Genomic DNA, 21,980 nt, shown 5'->3' on the forward strand with positions numbered 1-21,980 from the left:
TTTTCTAGGCAAGAATACCGGAGTGGGTTGCCATTTCCTTCTGCAAAGAAACCCCTTGAATGTGTACAAATAAAGAGAATTATTTGTATCTTGCTTGCATCTGGGCTTCCCTTGTGGCCCAGCTGGTAAAGAATCCGCCTGCAATGCGGGAGACCTGGGTTCGATCCCTGGGTTGGGAAGATCCCCTGGAGAAGGGAAAGGCTACCCACTCCAGTGTTCTGGCCTGGAGAATCTCATGGACTATATAGTCCAGGGGGTCACAAAGAGTCAGATACGACGGAGCAACTTTCACTAGCAGAGAGTAAGGGGGCTTATGAATCTTGCAAAGGAGTGGGGGAGAAGGAAGATGCGTGGAGTTCGTGGGTGCTTAGACAAACCAGTGCAAATGACAGTGGATGCACCCATGAGAAAGTGAATGAACGAAAGAGCTAACAAGTGAGCATGCTGATAAGTGGGCGCAGGAAAAGGCAAGCGCAATGATGGCAGCCTCGGCTGCAGTGTCCACCTGTCCCGGGGGCGTCTGCGGTCTCCCCGAGCCCAGGCCTCACCCCATCTACCGCCATCCTCCCCAGCTCTGCCATCCGTACTCATCAACATCCGGACCTCTGTGCAGTCCGTGGTGGTCGGCCACGCCGTGGAGTTTGAGTGCCTGGCCCTCGGGGACCCCAAGCCCCAGGTGACATGGAGCAAAGTGGGCGGGCGCCTGCGGCCGGGCATCGTGCAGAGCGGAGGTGTCGTCAGGATCGCCCGCGTGGAGTTGGCCGACGCGGGGCAGTACCGCTGCACCGCCAGCAACGCCGCGGGCACCACTCAGTCCCACGTGCTGCTGCTCGTGCAAGGTGAGGGCCGGCGGGGGCTGGGGGTGCTCGGCCATCTCCTGCCCACCCTGCCCTCCTCCTTCCCGCTCGCGCGGGGAGATTCAGCTCAGCATGTTTAGAGAGTGGGTTTCCTAACAAGCAGGGCTTGCCTGGTGGCTCAGCTGGTAAAGAAACCACCTGTAATGCAGGAGACCCTGGTTCGATTCCTGGGTTGGGAAGATCCTCTGGAGAAGGGATAGGCTACCCACTCCAGTACTCTGGCCTGGAGAATTCCATGGCCTCTATGGTTCATGGGGTCACAAAGAGTCAGACATGACTGAGCGACTTTCACTTTCACTTTTCCTAACAAGCAGGTGCAGCAGGGGATAGACGTGAGTGGTCCTCTGGGGCAGCTGGAACTTGCAGGGAAACCTGTGCCATGGGGCATCAGGAGAAAATCAGACGCGTAGTCCTCACCTGCAGGAGTGCCTGCTCTATGAGGAGGGCCTGTAGCCCAGACTGATGGCAGATGACACAGACACAAAGCAGACGTATGAGACAGTAAAACACGAGGCTTCTGGTGGTCAGTGGTTAAGACTTCATGCTTCCACTGCCAGGCGTGGGGGTTCAGTCCACTGGTCAGGGAACTCAGATCTCACATGCCACGTGGCATGGCAAAAAAGATTAAAGATTTTTAAATTAAAACAAAGAACTGAAGCATGGGCATAGATGATGCCAGGCAGTTATAATCTGTGTGTTCTTCAAAAGCTATTCCTTTTCACCCCAGGCCGTCTGACTCGCCCCGAAACTTACCCCCGCTGCCCTAGTACCCCGTTTTCAGGTGCCCCGAGGGCTGCACAATGTTCCAGCCTGGTGGGTTTTCGAGGCTTGGTCTGTGGAGTCAGTTGGACACGTCCCCGAGCCCTGGCTCTGCCAGGTTCCATCATTGCAACCGGGAGTGAACAGCTCCTTTCCCTCGCAGCCGCAGCATCCTCATCTGTGAAACGGGGAGACAGTGCCTCCCTCCCAGGGGGGGTGTGAGGATTAAACGAGCCAGGCAGTGGCCATCATCAGGCTGACGCCTGCGTCCCCCTGCTTCCTCTCAGCCTTGCCCCAGATCTCCACGCCCCCTGAGGTCCGCGTGCCCGCGGGTTCTACAGCTGTCTTCCCTTGCATGGTCTCTGGCTACCCCGCTCCTGAAATCACCTGGAGCAAGGTAACTGCTGGGCAGGGGGCCGGCGGATGTGCCTGAGTGGCTGGGACCAGGTCTTCCTCGTGTCACTGTCCCCAGGACCCCCAGGCTTGGCATGGAGTCTGCGCTCCGGGTCTGAGGGTGGGGCCCCCAGGCAGGCCCCACGGAGGTGCCGGCTGCAGCCAGGGGTCACAGTGCCGGTGTGTCTGCAGCTGGACGGGAACCTGCCGCCTGACAGCCGCCTAGAGAACCACATGCTGCTGCTGCCCTCGGTCCAGCCCCAGGATGCGGGCACGTACGTCTGCACCGCCACAAACCGCCAGGGCAAGGTCAAGGCCTTCGCCCAGTTGCAGGTGCCAGGTGAGACCACACATCCCCCACCCCTGCCGGGGGAGCGGCCGCACCCTGCCCACCGCCTGGGGGGAGTGTTGTCTTGAACTGTGCTTTCTGCCTGCAGAACGCGTGGTGCCCTACTTCACGCAGACCCCCTACTCCTTCCTGCCACTGCCCACCATCAAGGACGCCTACAGGAAGTTTGAGATCAAGATCACCTTCCGGCCGGACTCCGCGGATGGTGAGCCGCGGGAGCGGAGCTGACGCTGGGGATCTCCGCAGTCCCTGCCAGCGTGGCACCGGCCCTGGCAGCCACTGGTCCTTGGACCCCCCGTCTCTGGCTCTCTCCTCCGCCTTGCATCTCCATCCACTCCTCTGAGATGCCTGCACCCAAGCCTCCTGCCTCCTGCCCCGCCTCTGCCCCCTCCCCCCACCTTCCCCGCCTCACCCTCTCCTCTCTCTCTCTCTCATCTGTCTCCTCCTCCTCTTATGGGCCTCTGCCTTGCACTGTCCAGGCCTTCTTCTCTACTCTGGTGAGTCTCTCTGCCTCCCTCTCCTTCAGATTGATCCTCCCTCATAAGTGGACCAAGTTCAGCTCCTTTCTAGGGACTCCCAGCAAGGCCCTTCTATCTCGGTCCTGTCCTGAGAGTGAGACGCCTTGGCTGTGTGGGGTGTGCCCGAGGGAGGGGCGGGCTCCCCAGCTTGGGGTGGGGGCGGTGGGGGGGCGCAGACGGGGAGGCCCTCACACGGCCGTGCCCGCCAGGAATGCTGCTGTACAACGGGCAGAAGCGGATCCCAGGGAGCCCCGCCAACCTGGCCAACAGGCAGCCCGACTTCATCTCCTTCGGCCTCGTGGGCGGGAGGCCCGAGTTCCGGTGAGAACCCTCACCCTCCCCGTTTACGGGGGAGGGGCGCTGGGGGACTAGACTGCAGGACTTCCGATCGGGTGCGTCCTGGAAGAAGGAGAGGTGGCTGTTATCCTCGATGACCTCCGTTCTGCCGGGGTCAGCACAGCCCACTGGCCGGTGGTGGAGGAAGCAGCCTCTGACCTGCACAAAACTGCAGCAGAAACACTCAGCAATGCTGAGAGCAACCTTCTGGGGCAAGGCTGCTGCAGGCCAGAACTCCTTCATTCATTCATTCATTCAGCAGTCATTTGCTGAATGTGTGCCGGGCACCGATAGAGAGATAAACACAACGGATCAAATTCTGGCCCTTGTGGGAATGTAATGTTCCAGTTGGGGGAGACCAGTCGCAAACTAAGAAGGAAAGGAACGTGATTGCAGAGAGGGTCCTCAGACGAGCAGTGAGGCCACATGCTAGGCTGCAGGGGCCTGGAGCTAGGCACACTTGGAGCCCCAGGGGTGGCTCTGGACAAGCTCCCAGGGAAAAGGTGTAAGGGGGAGAAGGCTTGGGGAGGCGTGGGGGGGTGGGCAGGGAGGCGGGCAATGGCGTCGACCCCTTTGCCAGCCTGGGGCCCTCCCTACAGACCCCATGTCCTCTCTCTCCTGCCCTGCCCCGCTACCCCTGCCCCACGGAGCAGGTTTGACGCAGGGTCGGGCATGGCTACCATCCGCCACCCCACGCCGCTGGCCCTGGGCCAGTTCCACACCGTGACCCTGCTGCGGAGCCTCACCCAGGGCTCCCTGATCGTGGGCAGCCTGGCACCAGTCAACGGCACCTCGCAGGTGAGACCCAGCTCCGTCCCCCTAGGCCTGGCCCCCCCTCACCTCCGCCCAGCCCGGCTGCCACTCCCGATGTTCCCTCTGCCCAGGGCAAGTTCCAGGGCTTGGACCTGAATGAGGAGCTCTACCTGGGCGGCTACCCTGACTACGGCGCCATCCCCAAGACAGGGCTGAGCAGCGGCTTTATAGGTGAGCCCCTCTGCCCCTTGCCTGCAGCCCTGGCCAGACCTCCCCCCGGGCTGGCCGAGCCCATGGTCACCCAGGAGGACCAGGAGGACGTGGTCACCCGGGCCTCCGGGCACCCCCACCTTGGCTCATCCTGCCCCCCCGCCCCCGCCCAGGCTGTGTCCGAGAGCTGCGCATCCAAGGCGAGGAGATCGTCTTCCACGACCTCAACCTCACGGCGCATGGCATCTCCCACTGCCCCACCTGTCGGGACCGGCCCTGCCAGGTGACCCTGCAGGCCGCACCCTCCTCCCCGCTGCCCCCAGCCACTGCCCTCACCCGTGACGGAACCCCCCTCCCCAACCCCGTGGGAAGCAGGGAAGGGCCAGGGTGTCCTTGGCCTGACTTTTGGGGGTTGCCTCGCAGAACGGGGGCCAGTGCCAGGACTCGGAGAGCAGCAGCTACGTGTGTGTGTGCCCAGCTGGCTTCACCGGGAGCCGCTGTGAGCACTCACAGGCTCTGCACTGCCACCCAGGTGGGCACCCATCCGCCCCGTCCGTGGCTGCCACCCAAGCCTCTTCCCTCTGCCCGTAGCTGCGTCTGCATATCCACCCTCAACCACCCCCTGGCCCCCCCAGCAGCTGAGTACTCACCACGCTCGTAGGTCCTCCCCCAAGTACTTAGCACCTTCCTGGCTTCTGACTTCCATCACCACTTACACCAATTCCCCTCCACCTCGCATCTCTGCCACCCAAGGCCTCACCCCGCTCGCTGCACCCAGGCACGGCCCCTGCGCCCCCATCACCGCTCCCGGGTATCTACCACCTGTTACCAGGGCACTCACCCCATCCCCTGCCTCCCGTTGACTCCTCACCCCTACACCACAGTGCGGGTGGGTGCAGTCTTCCAGGAACAACACCCGGAGTCACGGGCTCACTCCGCCTTGCTCTCCCCCTGGCCTAAGTCCCTTCCCCCTCCCCCATCTCCCCGTGCAGCCGTTCCAGGCTGGCTGGGCTAACCAGCCCAGGCCCCGGCTGCAGTAGGTAGGACCCTGGCAATCAGGACCCCTCTCTTTCTCCCCGGACACCTCCATGTGCCCCCCGCCTCACTGCCCCGTGTCCCCCTGCCCCAGAGGCCTGTGGGCCCGACGCCACGTGTGTGAACCGACCCGACGGCCGCGGCTACACCTGCCGCTGTCACCTGGGCCGCTCGGGGATGAGGTGTGAGGAAGGTAAGTAGAGTCGGGGCCTGAGACCCCGGGGATCCCAGGGAGGACAGGGGGAGCTGGGCAGGGCACCCTGAGGCCCTGACGGATCCTGTGGAGGATGCAGTTATTCCGGAGCCTGAATTCCTTAAGCAAGGGCCCCAGAGAGGAACCCGATCTGATTGGAGACCGGCTTGCTCTGCAGCGCCAGGGGGCAGGGAGTCTCAAGGCCGCTGCTGCAGCCACTGCCCAGCGGGTCCCCAGCCTTTGGGACCAGACAGCGGGAGTGAGCAGGGGTCCTGGAGGAAGGCTGCCTGCTCGGAGCCCTCCCAGGACCCCGGGGTTCCCACTGCCCCGGCTGAGCTGTGGCTGCTGCAGGTGTGACCGTGACCACTCCCTCCCTGTCGGGCACGGACTCCTACCTGGCACTGCCCGCTCTCACCAACACACACCACGAGCTGCGCCTGGACGTGGAGTTCAAGCCGCTGGCGCCCGATGGGGTGCTGCTGTTCAGTGGAGGGAAGAGCGGGCCGGTGGAGGACTTCGTGTCCCTGGCGATGGTCGGCGGCCACCTGGAGTTCCGCTACGAGCTGGGCTCAGGTGAGTGCAGATACCAAACACAGACAGGCCGTGGGCACTGGGCTCCGTGCCCCTCTCCCCGGGCCCTCCGGGGCCCCAAGAGACAAGAGGAATAAATTCTGAAGTCAGACCAACAGGAGGCCCCTGATCTTTGCGTCCTTCTCTCCGTTTGACCCAATTCCAATCACTAGACCCCTGAGGGTTCCTCGGGGGCACAGAGAGGCTGAAGGAGGTTCTATGTCTGCTCAAATTCCCGTAGGGGGCTGGGCCAGGGCAGGGGGGCCCATCCACGTGCCAACCCTGCCTGGCATCCTCCCCAGGCCTGGCTGTCCTGCGGAGCACCGAGCCGCTGGCCCTGGGCCGCTGGCACCACGCGTCCGCGGAGCGTCTCAACAAGGACGGCAGCCTGAGGGTGAACGGCGGGCGGCCCGTGTTGCGCTCCTCACCTGGCAAGAGCCAGGGCCTCAACCTGCACACCCTGCTCTACCTGGGTGGCGTGGAGCCAGCCGTGCAGCTGCCCCCGGCCACCAACGTGAGCGCTCACTTCCACGGCTGTGTGGGTGAGGTGAGCAGACTTCCTGACCACCAACAGTGAGTGCAGGGTGGCCTTGCTTCGTCTGCAGTCAGCCCCAGGTGCTGGAGACTGGACGCTTCCCCCTCTGAACCTCAGTTTCCTCCTCTGTGAAATGGGATGATTGCACCTCCTTTCAAAAGTCATCCCGAGGCGGGACTGCTATGATGGGTGTTTCCCGGTTGCACAGCGGGCCCTGGACCCTGTTCCTCCTTCCCTGGTGGCTCAGCTGGTAAAGAATCCACCCGCAGTGCAGGAGACCTGGCTTCGATCCCTGTGTTGGGAAGATCCCCTAGAGAAGGGAAAGGCTACCCACTCCAGTATTCTGGTCTGGAGAATTCCATGGACTATATAGTCCATGGGATCACACAGTCGGACACAACTGAGCGACTTTCACACTTTCCCTGCTCTAGTCTCCCACCTCACTGCTCAAGTCGGAGCCTGGGGTCCCCTGTTCCCCTCCATCTGCTGGCACACCCGTGCCTCTGCCCGCTGCATTCTTCAGGTCCCTCCGTGTACCTGTGCCCACAGGTGTCAGTCAACGGAAAGCGGCTGGACCTCACCTACAGCTTCCTGGGCAGCCAGGGCGTCGGGCAGTGCTACGACAGCTCGCCGTGTGAGCGCCAGCCCTGTCGCCACGGCGCCACGTGCATGCCCGCGGGCGAGTACGAGTTCCAGTGTCTGTGTCGAGATGGCTTCAAAGGTGGGGGAGCCCCCGGGCTGGGAGGGAGGGGGCACGGGGTGGGCAGCGCCCACTCCGGCCCCTGCCCACTCACCTTTGCGCCGACCCACAGGAGACCTCTGTGAGCACGAGGAGAACCCTTGCCAGCTCCACGAGCCCTGTCTACACGGGGGCACCTGCCAGGGCACTCGCTGCCTCTGTCCCCCCGGCTTTTCAGGCCCACGCTGCCAACACAGTAAGTGCCCCGACTTCTCTCTGCCATCCCCCTCGGGGCTCCAGGGGCTGGAGACAGCCCACCGACCAGAGCCTGCCTCTCCCCACAGGCTCTGGACACAGCCTGGTGGAATCCGACTGGCATCTTGAAGGCAGCGGGGGAAACGGTATGTACTGGGCGTGAACAGCCAGAGGAGCTGAGCAGACTTGTCCTTCCCAGATTCTAGGTCTTTCAGCTCCTCTTCCAGTGACCCCACCGCCCTCTCCGCTCCATCCTGGCCTCTAAATAAAACCGGCCCAGGTGAGAGGCCCCCTGAGCACAGAGACAGGATACGGAGAGACAGCTGCCTAGAGCCGGTCCCGCCCTGCGCTTGCAGGCTGGGTGAACGCGCACTCCCCTCACTTCCACCCTCTGCTCCGTACTCACGCATAAAGCAACAAAGGTGTCTGTGTGCCCATACTTGCCCTGGGGGCAGCAAATGTACCATGAATGAGGCAGGACCCTCGTTCTCAAGGATTCCACAACTTGTTTAAAGCAATGATAATGATTTTGCTACCATGTGTGACATAAATGGCTGGTAGGAGCCTGCTGTATAGCGCAGGGGGCTCAGCTCGGTGCTCTGTGAGGACCTAGATGGGTGGGATGGTCGGGGAGGGGCGGTCCAAAGGGAAGGCATGTAGGTATACATATGGTGGATTCACTTTGTTGTGCAGCAGAGACTAACATAACATTGTGAAGCAGTCACACTCCAGTTTAAAAATGTATTTACTGAACATCATTTACGGGGCTTGTGCCACCTGATTTCTAGATACATATCTTATTTATCACTAATACAATAGGAGAGGTGGTGGTCTAGTGGGTAAGGGCCTGGATTCAAATCCTAGCCCTGCCACTTCCTGCCTGTGTGACTTGGGTGAGTCACTTAACCTCTCTGTACCTCGGTTTCCTCATGTATTAAATAGAAAGAAGCAACATCCTTCCACAAAACTTTGGAAAAAATTTAGTGTGAGACTAAAATTCTTTACTGTATTTAAAACGCTTCAAACAATGCCTGGTCCACAGCGGACACAGAATATTGTCGTTGTCGTTCAGCCCCTAAGTCCTGTTCGACTTCTTGTGACCCCATGAACTGCAGCACGCCGGGCTTCGCTGCCCTTTACCATCTCCCAGAGCTTGCTCAAACTCATGTCCATTGAGACAGTGATGCCATCCAACCATCTCATCCTCTGCTGCCCGCTTCTCCTACAACCCTCAATCTTTCCCAGCATCAGGGTTGTTTCCAGTGAGTCAGCTCCTCGCATCAGGTGGCCCAAGTATTGGAGCTTCAGCTTCAGCACCCATCCCTCCAATGAATATTCAGGGTTGATTTCCTTTAAAATTGATTAGTTTGATCTCCTTGCTGTCCAAGGGATTCTCAAGAGTATGAAAAAAATGCAGAATATTAGCTTTTGTGAATTGTAGCAAAGACATAGGGCTGTGACAAGGACCCAGTTGAAAATTACGTTTGTAGCTGGATGATATGAAAGTTACTGCGCCGTAACTGGCACATAGTAGGTGCTTGGGAACTGTTAGCTGCTCACTTCATCAGCTGGTGGAGGCCACTGATGTGCCTCCTACCCTGGTGGCTGCCAGGCCCCAGGGGCCAGTGCTGGTACAGAATGGCTTTGAGCAGGTAGGGTTGGGACTGTTATAGCCACACACACAGGGTTGGTGATGCAGCCTTAAGGTCTGGACTGCCATCCAGCTTCCCACTTCCTGGGCAAGTCCCTCACCCCTGAGCCTGTTTCCCTGTCTGTAAGATGGAGGGAACTCAAGGGTTCAGAACCGTTTATGTGCTACTGACCTGGGTGACCAGCTGTCCCAGCCTGCTCAGGCATGAGAGACATCTGGGAATGAGGGGCTCACAGAGCTAAAGCAGGACAAGGGACTGCCCTGGCTGCCCAGTGATTAAGAATCCTCCCTGCAATTCAGGGAATGCAGGCTTGGTCCCTGGTCGCAGAACTAGCATCCCACATGTCTTGGAGCAGCTAAGCCCACAAGCTGCAACTACCGAGCCTGTGTGCTCTAGAGCCTGAGGGCCACAGGGAAGACCCATCACAGTCGAAAAAAAGAACCAGAACAGGAGCCGGCAAATCGGGATGGGTGATGGCACAGAATGAATGAAGCACATAGGATTTCAAAGGAAACCAATTATCCTGAAACAAGGTTATCAAAGGGCTTCCCTGGTGACTCAGGTGGTAACGGATCCACCCGGAGTGCAGAGGACCCGGCTTCAACCCCTGGGTCAGGAAGATCCCCTGGAGAAGGGCATGGCAACCCACTCCAGTATTCTTGTCCAGAGAGTCCCATGGACAGAGGAGCCTGGTGGGATATAGTCTATGAGATTGCGAAGAGTTGGATATGACTGAGTGACTCACCCTTTCACTTTCATCAAAACATTTACATTTTTCACTTCTTTATTAACCATTAAATACAAGATTTAGGGTTGTTAGTCCCAACAGCTACCACCGTTGCAATAAGCATAAACCATGTTTTTAAGTGCTTGTAACCACCGCACGGGGGTGAGGAATCTCCTGCTGGTGACCGAGTCACCTTCACTGTGCCTCCTACCTGCGTAATTGAAGCAGCGGCTAAGCTCCAGGGAGAAGTGAGCAAGGCCAGAACTGCGATGCTTTCCCAGCCAAGTTCGGAGCCCCCTGAATTCTGCCCACAGCCCCCTGGGTCCCCGGGGACCGCAGGTTCAGAGCCCCTTGGGAGCAGTACAGGTGGGGGTGGAGACGGAGGTCAGGGTACCCGCGCGGGATGGATGCTCCCTGGGGGTGGGCGGGGCTCCCAGCATCACCCCCACTGCCCCTCTACAGATGCCCCCGGGCAGTACGGAGCCTTCTTCTATGACAACGGCTTCCTCGCTCTCCCAGGCCGCATCTTCTCCAGGAGGTAAGACCAGTGTTGGGAGGGTCTGTGGGCCCAGGGTGGGACTTCTGCCCCCTCACTCACTTTCTCCACCGCAGCCTCCCCGAGGTGCCTGAGACCATTGAGCTGGAGGTTCGGACCAGCACGGCCAGTGGCCTCCTGGTCTGGCAGGGCGAGGTGAGTGTGGGGCATCCGGCCCGGGGTCTCAGGCTCCCCTGCCTCTTGATGGCCCGGGAAGTGGGAGAGAGAAAGGGGGCGGCCACAGCCGCTGGGGCCGCAGAGACACTTGTTTCCCTGGCAGGAGACGGGACAGTCCACGCGAGGCAAGGACTTCATCAGTCTTGGGCTTCAGGACGGGCACCTCGTCTTCAGGTGGGTCCTGCCCCTCCTCTCCCTTCCCTCACCCCCCTTATCCTTCAGCGGCTTTCCATCCAGTCCCCTCCCCAGCCACACCCCCCCTCCCCCACTCCAGTCCCACCCCCTGCTCACGCCCTCTGGGGCCTGTGTGCCTGCAGCTACCAGCTGGGCAGCGGGGAGGCCCGCCTGGTCTCCGAAGACCCCATTAACGACGGCGAGTGGCATCGTGTGACGGCGCTGCGGTAAGGGAGTCCCCCCCCGCCCGGGCACTGGGGCGAGAGGCCAGAGTTCCCCTGTCACGTGGAGGGGGCAGGCATTGAGCTCTGGGGAGACAGAATTTGAGGGCGGGGTCAGCGGGGCGATCACCGCCCAGAGCACAGGCTTCCAGGATGGGACAGAACCCCTGGGGGGCGGGGATGGGCACACGAGCACCCCAGGGGACGGGGGAAACCCGGGTGGGGTGCTTGGAAGCTGTTTGTGTGGGCCAGATCTCTCACCCAGCCAGGGGTGGGGGGACAGGAAAGAACTCGGGGAGCAGGGGGCGGACCTCTCTGTTGTAAAGGGAGGGGACCCTCACGGGGCTGGGAAGGACGGGAAATAGTGGGTGAGGGCCGGACTCCCATTCCGATGCAGAGAGGGCCAGAGAGGCTCCATCCAGGTGGACGGAGAGGAGCTGGTGAGCGGCCAGTCCCCAGGCCCGAACGTGGCGGTCAACACCAAGGGCAGCGTCTACATCGGTAAGTCTTGAAGGTGGGCCTCAGGGCAGGCTGGGGCCCTGCTCCTCCAGGTGCTGAGGAGAGACTGGGGGCCCCTGCACCCCCTGAGCAGACCTGGAGCTCCCCCTCCCGGGGCTCCTGGAGCTGATGGGCCCGCCCTCTCCCCCCACCCCCGCAGGCGGAGCCCCCGACGTGGCCGTGCTGACCGGGGGCAGGTTCTCCTCGGGCATCACGGGCTGCATCAAGAACCTGGTGCTGCACTCTGCCCGGCCCGGCGGCGCCCCCCCGCAGCCAGTGGACATGCAGCACCGTGCCCAGGCGGGGGCCAACACACGCCCCTGCCCCTCATAGGCACTGCCCACCCCGCATGGACTCCCGGGCCATGCCCCAGCCCCGCGACGGCGACTATATTATTATTAATATTATTATTATGATGATGAGGAATATTTTGTATGAAACCGAGGCGATGCCACGCTTTGCTGCTACTGCCCTGGGCTGGACTGGAGGGTGGGCACGTCACCCCCGCCCCCACCCACAAACACACCTGGGCAGAGCCACAGGCTGCGGGCACAGCAGGTTGCACCAGAGCCGGTGCCTCGGGGGCCACCAGAACTTGGGGTTAGGCACGGTGGCTCAGTGGGGTCAGACCCGCCTCCACCAACGGAGCCCCTCACAAGGCAGTGCTGGGCCGCCCATTTGTTCAGCCCCGGGGTGGTGGCCCTCATTTCTGCGGAGCCGACATCGGCTTCCAGCCAGGCACCTTGCCAGCCACCTTGGAGCCTCACCAGCTACCCAGAGTGGAGGGCATCAGTTGGCCTTGGCCACCCTCCTCTGGGTTGGGAAGGCTCCTTAGTGCCAACTGTGGAGCGAAAGGCAGCTCACCCCTGGGCAGGCAGCCCGCCCACCCCCACCCCCCATCACCAGCCCACGTCCCAGCCCCGTTCCACCCCCACCAGACCAGCCGGGCCCCCGGCCCCTGGCAGCCTCCCCTTCCCACCACGCCCTCCTGGCCTGCATTGCCCCCTCCCCACCAACCCCACACCTAGCCCAGGGCCCCCTTGCCCTCAAGGGGCTGCAAGGGAAACTCCACCCCACTCATACCAGGAGCTGCTACAGGCAGAGCCCCGCACTGAGAGGGGCTCCCTGCCCGCGCCAGGCCACTTCCCCCCCCCACGGATCTGGAAGTGAAGGACCAGGGGACGTGGGGGGAGGAGGCCTTAGTGGTCAGAAAGAGTAAGTGCCTTGGGTGCGGGGAGCTGGGACACAGGACTGGGAGGGGCAGGGAGGGGACATGCCCGTCCTGCCCCACCTGTGGGCACCCGAGGGCCCGCCTGCCAGCAGCCCTCAAACGTGGGGCCGGGACGCCTGGCCTCTGTGTCCTAGGAAGGGCCCTCCTGTGGTCTTTGTCTTGGTCTTTCTTAATAAACGGTGCTATCCCCGCCAGGGCTGTCATCTCCTGTGTCTTTGATTCAAGCGGGACTCTTGGTCCCTGAGGGTGGGCCGGGGTAGGGCCAAGCAGGATGGACCAGCGAGGTCCAGGGGTGAAGTGAGACAGCTTCAGGCGCATGAGGCCCCTGCTCCCTGCCCTTCACAGATCCAGCAGAGTGCCAGCTGCCGAAACAAGCTGCAGAGTCAGCTGTCCCGGTGGCCTTCATCATGACCCTCTGAGGCAGGAATCATCCCATTTTCCAGACGGGCAGACTGAGTCTCGGAGGGTTGTGTGATGGGCTCAAAGGTAGACAGCCCTGTGTGAGGGGGCGGGCGCAGAACCCAGGGACCGTCTGACCCCAGAGCCCACTCTCTCTCCGATGCCCAAAGCCTCTCTAGGAATGCACTCCCTGACGCTGGAAGGCTGGCTCACTCAGCCGCAGCCCCCCAGGGGCCACTTGGCCAGGACACGTGTAACAGACAGTGCAGCAGAGGCCACGGGCCCGGGCCCGGCGGGCCAGCTGGCCGGAGAAGCAGCAGCACCAGAGGAGGCCCAGGAGGAGGCCAGCAGAGGCTAGGGACAGCGAGGAGGCCAGCGCCGCCCCCTGCAGCCGGGGCCCTGCAGAAAGAGAGTCCACTCAGGCCTCGGCCTGGGCCTGCTGCCCCCTGCCCATCCCTGGAGCGGGACAAGTATGATCTCGGTGGATGCGGCGATAGTGGGTGGTTACCAAGAGCCACCTACCTTCCAGAGCTATACCCTGTCGGGCAGGGTCCCAGAGGGCAGGCGGGCTCCTCTCAGCTGCCGTCCCCAGGGGGCCTGAAGACGGGAGAGCTGGGGAGGGAGTCAGGGTCTGGGAGGCACCGTCATCCGTGTTCCCCTCCTGGCTGGGCTCTGGAGAGGGAGCTGAAGGGGGAAATAACCACCAACACACTGAGATTTGATGATTAAATGATTATGTCTCATTTAATACTCCTAAAACCTCTGAGCAAGTCTTAGTATTTTTATTTTACAGATAAGGAATGGATGGGGAAACAGTGGAAACAATGTCAGACTTTATTTTGAGGGGCTCCAAAATCACTGCAGACGGTGACTGCAGCCATGAAATGAAAGACACTTGCTCCTTGGAAAAGTTATGACCAACCTAGACAGCATATTAAAAAGCAGAGACATTACTTGGCCAACAAGGATCCATCTAGTCAAGGCTATGGCTTTTCCAGTGGTCGTGTATGGATGTGAGAGTTGGACTGTAAAGAAAGCTGAGCGCCAAAGAGTTGATGCTTTTGAACTGTGGTGTTGGAGAAGACTCCTGAGAGTCCCTTGGACTGCAAGGAGATCCAACCAGTCCATCCTAAAGGAAATCAGTCCTGAATATTTGTTGGAAGGACTGATGCTGAAGCTGAAACTCCAATACCTTGGCCACCAGATGCAAATAACTGACTCACTGGAAAGGCCCCTGATACTGGGAAAGATTGAGGGCGGGAGGAAAAGGGGACGACAGAGGATGAGATAGCTGGATGGCATCACCGACTCAAAGGACATGAGTTTAAGCAAGCTCTGGGAGTTGGTGATGGACAGGGAGGCCTGGCGTGCTGCAGCCATGGGGTCGCAGAGTCGGACACGACTGAGCCCCTGAGCTGAAGCACAGGGGAAGGTTGAGTCACTCGCCAGGTCACACAGCTGGAAGTGCCGGGGGTGGACCTGGACTCACAGTCTAGCTCCAGGGGCTGCGGTGGGCGAACGGAGCTGCTTTTCAAGAAGGAAGCACCTGTGGCGAGCACTGTCAGTGCACCCAGCGCCGTGCTCTGCGCTCGGCTCGTCACCCACAGGATTTCACTTAAAGTTCATGACAAATCCAAAAGGCTCACTTTATCACCCTCAGTTTACAGGTAAAGAAACGGAGGCACAGGGAGGTTCATTCTTCCACTTATTGGACGAGTATTTTTTGATCATCTGCTATACCCCAGGCATTGCTCTGGGGACTGAGGGATATGACAGTGAGAAAAACAGACAAAAATGTCTTCATGGAGGGCTTCCCTGGTGTCTCAGTGGTAAAGAATCCATCTGCCAATGCAAGACACACGGGTTTGAACCCTGATCCAGGTGGTGCTAGTGGTAAAAAAAAAAAAAAAAAAAAACCTGCCTGCCAGTGCAGGAGACAGAAGGGATGCGGGTTCCGTCCCCGGGTCTGGAAGGTCTGGAGGAGGGCACGGCAACCCACTCCAGGGTTCTTGCCTGGAGAATCCCATGGACGGAGCAGCCTGGTGGGCTACAGTCCATGGGGTCACAAAGATTCAGACATGATGGAAATGAATTCAGTTCAGTTCAGTCACTCAGTCGTGTCCGACTCTTTGTGACTCCATGGACTGCAGCACGCCAGGCCTCTCTGTCCATCACCAACTCCCGGAGTTTACTCAAACTCATGTCCATGGAGTCAGTGATGCCATCCAACCATCTCATCCTCTGTCGTCCCCTTCTCCCACCTTCAATCTTTCCCAGCATCAGGGTCTTTTCCAGTGACTCAGTTCTTCTTGGAAATGACAGAACGCACCCTCACCACCACTGAAACGCTATTTGGAAGCAGCTGGACCCGATCACCTCCGGCATCTTCGAGCTCTGACGTCCTCTGGTCCTCAGCCTGGTCTGGACAGAGTCCCCGCGGCTTCCCCTTATCCTCTCCCGCCACACCCCTGCCTCCCGCTCCCATCCCAGATGCTCGGCGGGGCCCAGGCCCCACCCACCACTGACCTCTGCAGTTGGCTGGTGGCCAGGAGGCCTGGTCACTGCCATCGCCACAGTTGTCCATGCCCCAGCGATCGCACACCAGGCTCGGGGGGATGCACCTGCCGTTCCGACACGGGAAGTAGGCACCACAGGATCCTGCAGCCGAGAGGGGAGGCATGCGATGAGGACCCTGGGCACCAGGGCAGGTCTGGTCCTGCGGGGAGGGAATGTGGGACGTGTGAGCAGGAGAGGCTGTTTCCAGGCGCATGCAGATGAGAGTATGGATGAGACAGGGGTGTGATCATAAAGATGATGAGGGCGACAGTGGCTAAGATTTACGGAGTTCCTATGCCAGGCCCTGCGCGGCTCACATCCCAGCTCATCGAGTTCTCACAGCAACCCTGTGGGGTCAATACTGTTATCAACCCCATTTGAGAGAGGAGAAGACTGAGGCACAGGGAGGCTAGGTCGCTAGACCAAGGCCACATAGCTTGTATCTAAGTGGCAGGGTAGGAATTCCGCCCCATGCTCATGTGAGCATGTGAGTGTGTACACACACACGTGTGTGCCCGGCAACCTGAACACTCCAAGCATCTCCCCCCACTCAGCACTGTACCTGCCATCAGCCCACCTGCAACTGTATGGCTTGTTCCTCTCAGGTCTCTCCACTCAAAGGTCATCTTGTCCGAAGGACTGCCCTCACACCCACACGAGAACAACACACCACCCCTCCCCCACAGCCCTTTATCCCGACTCCAGTTTCGCTGTCGCACTTACCACCTCTGCAGAACACAGATTTGCTTGATTCTTTGTGGTCTGTCTCGCCCACTAGAACGTCAGCTCAAGTGAGGCAGGGACTTCTCTTTCACTCATGGCTGAGTGAATCCCTGGAGCCTGGAAGAGCACCTGGTGCCTGGCAGCTACTCAGTACTTGTTAAATGAATGGACACAGACAGAAAAGGGGATGACTCGGTGCCCAGGTGCGGTAGACAGGTTGGCTTACGCAGCACCCCATTCTGCGGAGAAAAGCTGGGTCAGGTAGTACTGACCAACACCATGGCTCAGAGCTGAGCATGGGAATCAGAGCATTCCATTCCTGGTTCTGGGAATGGACACGTGGCCCGTATGACCAATCAGATTTGACCCTGAATTTCGCTAGAACCTTAAGATCCCTGCAGTTCCCTGGCGGTCCAGTGGGTAGGACTTGGCGCTTTCACTGCAGGGGGCTCGGGTTCAGTCCCTGGTTGGGAACTGAGATCCTGCCAGCCACAGGACGGCACGGCCAACAGAGAAAAGATCCTCACTCTTTTTTTCATTGAGGTGAGAGTTATAAGAGAGACTGTGTTCTTGGAGTTGCAGAGTCACCTTGTTGCCAAGTAGAAAGAGGGAGCTAGAGTTGCCTGAAATGGAAGCCAAACAGATCCAAAGCAAAGGGAGAAAAATAAAGAGAGAGAACCTAGGAGGCATCACTTGAGCTCTTGGATCCATCTTTACCTGAACCAACACCTTAGTATCCCAGTTATAGGAGCCCACCAAATTCTCCTTTGGCTTAAGCCAACTTGAATTGGGTTTCTTACATGTGCAAATGAAAGTGAATGCTCTCATACGCATAAGATGTGTAGGTGTCAGAGCGAATATCTGTGAGCGGAAACACAAACAGGAACATCATAAAAAGGGGTCCAAGGGAGCCAGAGTTGCAGCAGAGCTTCGCCACTTTCACCTGCTCTTCAGAGTCCAATCCTGCTAAATACAGAGCAGCTGCGACGTGCCTGGCCGGCGCCTCACAGGAGGGCAAGGTCATGGGGGGAAAGGGAGAGAGAGGAAATGAAGGGAGGGAGCAAAGGAGTTGGTTTCCAATTAGCCAGTGAGATCTTCTTGCAAAACAACATTAGGACCCTTGGCGCAGGAGCCAGAAAGGGGACTCCAAGCCCCATCAGTCATGGCCCCAAAGACACACATGAGACGGCAGGGCATGCTCTCTGACCAGCTCAGGTTGAAGGGCTGTCGAGGGCCTGGCATGTCGAGGTCCAACTCCTGGTGAACCTGGGTTGGCTCTCAGAGCCCCCCCCCCCCCGAACCAAAAGTTCTTGCCTCCAAGTTCTCACAACCCCATATTTAATGCTCCAGTCTGGATATTTTGGCAGAGAGGGCAATGAAGCTTCTCTGTGGTTTTGGAAACTTCTGCGCTTTGGCAGCTCGTCTGGGGTAGCATCAGTGAGTGTCTCCAGTCCTGGGGAACCTGCCGGGACTAAAGCCTTGACTCAATGTGAGCAGAGGACCAGCTCTAGCAGCTACAGCCCCGCTGCTCCGCCTGTGATCTGGGTGGCCTGCAGCACTTTGCCTAACCTCCCTGAGCCTGTTTCCCATCCATCAATACGAGAGTATGACCCAGCATAGCTGCTGTGACAACAGAGGGGATCTGGCTTGCCAAGGGCGGGAGACAATGCTCATTAAGGGATTACTGTTAATATCACCATCAGTTCCCTTTCCTTGCCTAAGTAGGTTTCCCCCACTTACAATCACCAAGAATCCTGGCTCTGTGCCCCTCTGCAATCGTCTGAGAGGCAGATTCAGGACAGAGGAGCTGCTGTGTGAACATACGTGGGCATGAGTTGCCTGGAAGTGTGCAAAGTGGTACTGTGTATGAGGTGTATGTGATGCGAACTGTGTGTGCAAGTGAGTGTGCCATATGTGAGCCAGGTGGGTCGTGCGTTGGCAGTCTGTGTGTGCCGGGTGTGTGGAGCTGTGCGTATGAGGTGTGTGCTTGCGCCTTGTGTGTGAGGGAGTTGATACTGGAGTGTGAGTTGCGGGAAGTCAAGTCCCCGCGGTTGGCTCTGGGTCTGGACCACCCCACCCGCTTCTCTCCCGCAGGCCCCGGCCCCTCCAGGTCCAGGCCGACCGCCCCAACCCACCCAGCCGGAACGAGGTGACTTCTCCCACGAAGTCCACGCGGGGCTGGCGGCCTCTGGTGACCAGGCGCAGGCCCAGGAGGTCCCCGGAGGTCGTCACCGGGGCCGGGATGGTCAGGCCGCAAAGCGGGGCTCCCAGGGGCCGGGGCGTCCCCGGCGGCCCCTCGTACAGCTGCAGGTAGGACCCGGGGGCGCAGGGGTCCGCCGGCAGCGGGGCGGAGGCGTTGAGCGCGGGGGGCACGGACGGCGGGGCCAGGCTGTAGACCAGGAAGAAGCGGAACTGGAGGCGGATCCTGTCGCCGGGGGCGGCCGCCCGCACCCAGAGCCCGCAGTCCGTGTCCGGGGCCACGAAGTAAAAGCGGCGCGACGCGGAGTGCGAGCGCAGCAGCAGCCCGTCCGCCGGCCAGGTCCGGCCGCACAGGTCCACCAGGTCAGCTGCAACGGAGAGCACCGCCCTGAAACCGAGGTGCCCGGCCGGGCCCCTGCCGTCTGCCCAGGGGCAGATGATTGATCCATCTCAGAATATCTGTGAGGGCTACAAAATTTAATTCAAGTCCTCAGTCTCTTATTCAGAAACCCGAGGATGGGGACTTCCCTGGGGCCGGGTGGTAAAGACTTCCCCCTCCAATGGAGGTGGGGGGTTGGGGGGTGGGGAGGTGCGGGGGTGGGGCTGGAGGGGGCAGGTTCCAGGGTTCCACCCCTGGCAAGTGAGCTCAGATTCCACCTGCCAGGTGGCCCAAAAAAACAAAACACAAAATAGAAATAATTATTGTAACATACTCAATAAGAAGGGTCCACATTAAAAAAAATCTAAAAAAAAAAAAAAAACACCTTTGAATGTGGTTTCAGGATTTCCCAGATTTTAGAAAGATAATATGATACATATAGCCTCAAACAGAGTCTGCTGCAGCCCTCTGTGATCAAACACATTTTCTAGAGCAGTTGTACAGAACATTTGCCCCAAGTAGGACAAATAAAGACAATATACAGACTCCTGTCAGTTCAGGTCAAGGTGTTGCCAGTTAATTAAAAAACAAATATTGGTTGTCAGACCTTTCCATATTTCGGAGTGGAAGCTGAAGGATTGTGAGCATGAATGGGGATGGGTCCAGTGCTTGGGAGAGCACCTAATGAGCATTGCAGAAGTGTTAGTTTTATCTTATGTAAGGAAGGATGGGAGAGACACAGTTGGGCCCCTGCCCAGACAGCAGCCATTCCCTGTTTCTCCTTGCTAAAGAAACTCAGTTCCCCTCAGCTGTCGGGGAGCAACATGCTAGCCCCCTGGTCATTAGCCTAATGCAAGTCTTGTAATCCTAATTCTATTTGCCAGGTTTAGGGGTTGGCATGTGACATGATTCTGGCCAATGAGATTTAAGGAGAGGCTTGCTGAGGGTTCCTGAGGAAGATTTTCCTCCTTAATTTAACAAAAAAAAAAAAAAAATGGAGGGAGAGCTATGGGATGAGGAGCCTCCTTTTCTTCCTGCTTTTGAAAGTCATTGACTGAGGATGTGATGCCAGGAGCTGCAGCAGCCATCTTGCAAGGATGAGGTCATGAGAATTATGGAGGAGCCTTGGCACAGTTGAACTGCTGAAAACCATTCTGGTCTCACCCAAGGCCTCTCTGCTTAAGTGAAATAATAAATGTCCTTATGTTAAACATTCCCTTTAGTTTGGTATCTGTTCCAGCCCCTAACTTCCTCATTGGTACAGAATTGTTATGAAGATTAATGAGATAATGTGTAAGTATTCAAACCATCTCTGATTTTTGTAAGGAGAGAGAGAGAACAGGAGGTGGCTTTTCTGGTGCATGGTAAGGGCACTAGGGGTGCCTGAGGACAAGCCAGGATCTGGGTCTTTGGGGGAGAAGTTCCCCTTTAGGGCTCAGGATATAGGAGCATCTTCTCATATCTGTGCAGGTCTGCTAAAGCTAGAACCTGTCTTGGAGGCACACGGCACCGGGGAAGTTTCAGAGAGTGAGTGGACGAGCACCTCCTGTGTGCAGGGTGCTGTCTGTGTGTCTTGCACGGTTGATCTCACATGGATAATATTAACAGTCCCTTAAGGAGCAAGGCTCTATCGTTCTTCCCATTTTACTGCTGAGGAAACGGAGACTTAGAAACAGTGAAGTCAGGACTCCCCTGGCGATCCAGTGGTTAAGACTCTGTGCCTCCAATGCAGGGGGCCACAGGTTTGATCCCTGGTTGGGGAACTAAGATCCCACATGCCATGCAGTGAGGCCAAAAAAAAAAAAAAAGGTGATGTCAAGGGTAGAGTGAGTGTGTGAATGCAGGGTCATCTGACTCCAAAGTCCACAGCGTTCCCCAGTGCCAGACCTGAGGGCTGCCCCGCCTGCCCCCAGGCCCTTGCTTCTGAGTGACTTGGACCTCCAGCCACCCAGAGGGATTGGGGTGGATTTGGAGGTGCCAGGCAAGAGCAGACTCAGAGTTTCCCAGTGTCCCCCAACCCAAGGGATCCCAGCCCATCAGGGTGAATGCTGACTGGGGAAACAGACTCTAAGGGTGGTGGGCCCAAGTCTCCTGCCTGCCCAGCCAAGCCCCCGTGAACTCACCGGTGTGCAGAGCCGATGCAGTCAGCATGGCTGCCCCCAGCAGGAGCAGCCTCTGGGGCAGCTGTGGAGGACAGACTTCCATCCCAGCCATCCTGTGCCCAGCAGTGGGGCAGACTGGCAGAATCTGTAGTTTGGGGTCTTTGGGGAGACTGCAGTGGAGGAGTTGGCAGGATGTGGGGAGCAAGAGGAGGCAAGTACACCAGCTCCTCTGGTCTCTCCAGAGATGTTTGCACTCCCGGTTCCAGACTCTTCTTCAGATCAGGGTTGTGTCTAGGGTTGCCATGGAGATTTGGGGCTGGGGCAGGAGCCTGGGGAGAGAAGGCGGGGAGGATGCCTGCTCATCCCTTGCCAGACAGGAACCAGGAAACTCAGGTCCGGTTCAGCCACAGGGCTTCTGGGAGGGGGGTCCCACAGCCTCAGAGAACTGCCGCCTTCCTGGAGAAGTTGGCATCTTAGGGCTGAGCTTAAGGGAGATGCCCAGGACACCAAACTGGCCTCTCCGAGGGCCTTAGAGACGCAGCAAGTGGTGAAGGAGAACTGGCCCAGGACTCGGCTCTGTTACAAAGGGCTCCTGCCTCAGGGCCTGTGCCCTTGCTGCTCCTGCGCCGGGACTGCCCCTCCTCCACATGGTGGTCCATGGCTGACTTCTCTGGTCATTCAGATTTCAAGCTCACATGTCACCTGCTCAGACCACATTTCCCTGACCATTTCTCAGTCTAAATTAGTGCTTTCCCTCCTTGTCACTCAGTCACATGTCCCTGAATTTATCTCAGTGCTCACTGAAATTGCTTTGGTGGTGGTGGTCGTTGAGTTGCTCAATCGTGTCCGACTCCAGCAACCCAATGGACTGTAGCCTGCCAGGCTCCTCCGTCCATGGGATTCTCCAGGCAGAATACTGGAGTGGGCTGCCATTTCCTTCTCCAGGGGATCTTCCTGACCCAGGA

The 21,980-nt window shown here is 58.8% G+C and overlaps 2 protein-coding genes across 2 annotated transcripts in view; one reads left to right on the forward strand and one right to left on the reverse strand.

The window, feature by feature from the left end:
- HSPG2 (heparan sulfate proteoglycan 2) overlaps positions 1–12,825 on the forward strand; it is a 110,350-nt gene extending 97,525 nt beyond the window's left edge. Inside the window, exons 77-97 of the mRNA XM_068967048.1 lie at positions 573–839; positions 1,904–2,013; positions 2,202–2,349; positions 2,447–2,563; positions 3,086–3,197; positions 3,866–4,010; positions 4,097–4,196; positions 4,349–4,458; positions 4,599–4,707; positions 5,305–5,403; positions 5,755–5,976; positions 6,276–6,520; positions 7,058–7,229; positions 7,321–7,443; positions 7,532–7,588; positions 10,284–10,359; positions 10,434–10,512; positions 10,637–10,707; positions 10,851–10,934; positions 11,326–11,429; positions 11,587–12,825. Coding sequence (XP_068823149.1) covers positions 573–839; positions 1,904–2,013; positions 2,202–2,349; positions 2,447–2,563; positions 3,086–3,197; positions 3,866–4,010; positions 4,097–4,196; positions 4,349–4,458; positions 4,599–4,707; positions 5,305–5,403; positions 5,755–5,976; positions 6,276–6,520; positions 7,058–7,229; positions 7,321–7,443; positions 7,532–7,588; positions 10,284–10,359; positions 10,434–10,512; positions 10,637–10,707; positions 10,851–10,934; positions 11,326–11,429; positions 11,587–11,759 — 2,723 coding nt within the window. The 3' untranslated portion in view covers positions 11,760–12,825. The remainder of the gene's footprint in view (positions 1–572; positions 840–1,903; positions 2,014–2,201; positions 2,350–2,446; positions 2,564–3,085; positions 3,198–3,865; positions 4,011–4,096; positions 4,197–4,348; positions 4,459–4,598; positions 4,708–5,304; positions 5,404–5,754; positions 5,977–6,275; positions 6,521–7,057; positions 7,230–7,320; positions 7,444–7,531; positions 7,589–10,283; positions 10,360–10,433; positions 10,513–10,636; positions 10,708–10,850; positions 10,935–11,325; positions 11,430–11,586) is intronic.
- Positions 12,826–13,040: 215 nt separating this feature from the next.
- Positions 13,041–21,118, reverse strand: LDLRAD2 (low density lipoprotein receptor class A domain containing 2). Its single transcript, XM_068968519.1, has 6 exons — positions 21,037–21,118; positions 18,471–18,902; positions 15,583–15,714; positions 13,579–13,740; positions 13,270–13,455; positions 13,041–13,153 (listed from the first exon to the last, which is right to left on the reverse strand). The coding sequence occupies exons 1-6, from the start codon at positions 21,116–21,118 to the stop codon at positions 13,041–13,043; spliced, it is 1,107 nt and encodes a 368-aa protein (XP_068824620.1).
- Between the last annotated feature and the right edge of the window lie 862 nt (positions 21,119–21,980).

This window comes from Capricornis sumatraensis, chromosome 3 (genome assembly GCF_032405125.1).
Source record: "Capricornis sumatraensis isolate serow.1 chromosome 3, serow.2, whole genome shotgun sequence".
NCBI classification, from domain to species: Eukaryota; Metazoa; Chordata; class Mammalia; order Artiodactyla; family Bovidae; genus Capricornis; species Capricornis sumatraensis.

Excerpts from the sequence above, each read along its gene's own strand:
- LDLRAD2 (XM_068968519.1), bottom strand. The coding sequence starts at position 21,118 with ATGGAAGTCTGTCCTCCACAGCTGCCCCAGAGGCTGCTCCTGCTGGGG. Across the intron at positions 18,903-21,036 it reads TGCATCGGCTCTGCACACCG|CTGACCTGGTGGACCTGTGC; the intron begins GTGAGTTCACGG and ends TCTCCGTTGCAG. Across the intron at positions 13,741-15,582 it reads GCCACCAGCCAACTGCAGAG|CTCCCTCTCCAGAGCCCAGC; the intron begins GTCAGTGGTGGG and ends TTCCCCCTTCAG.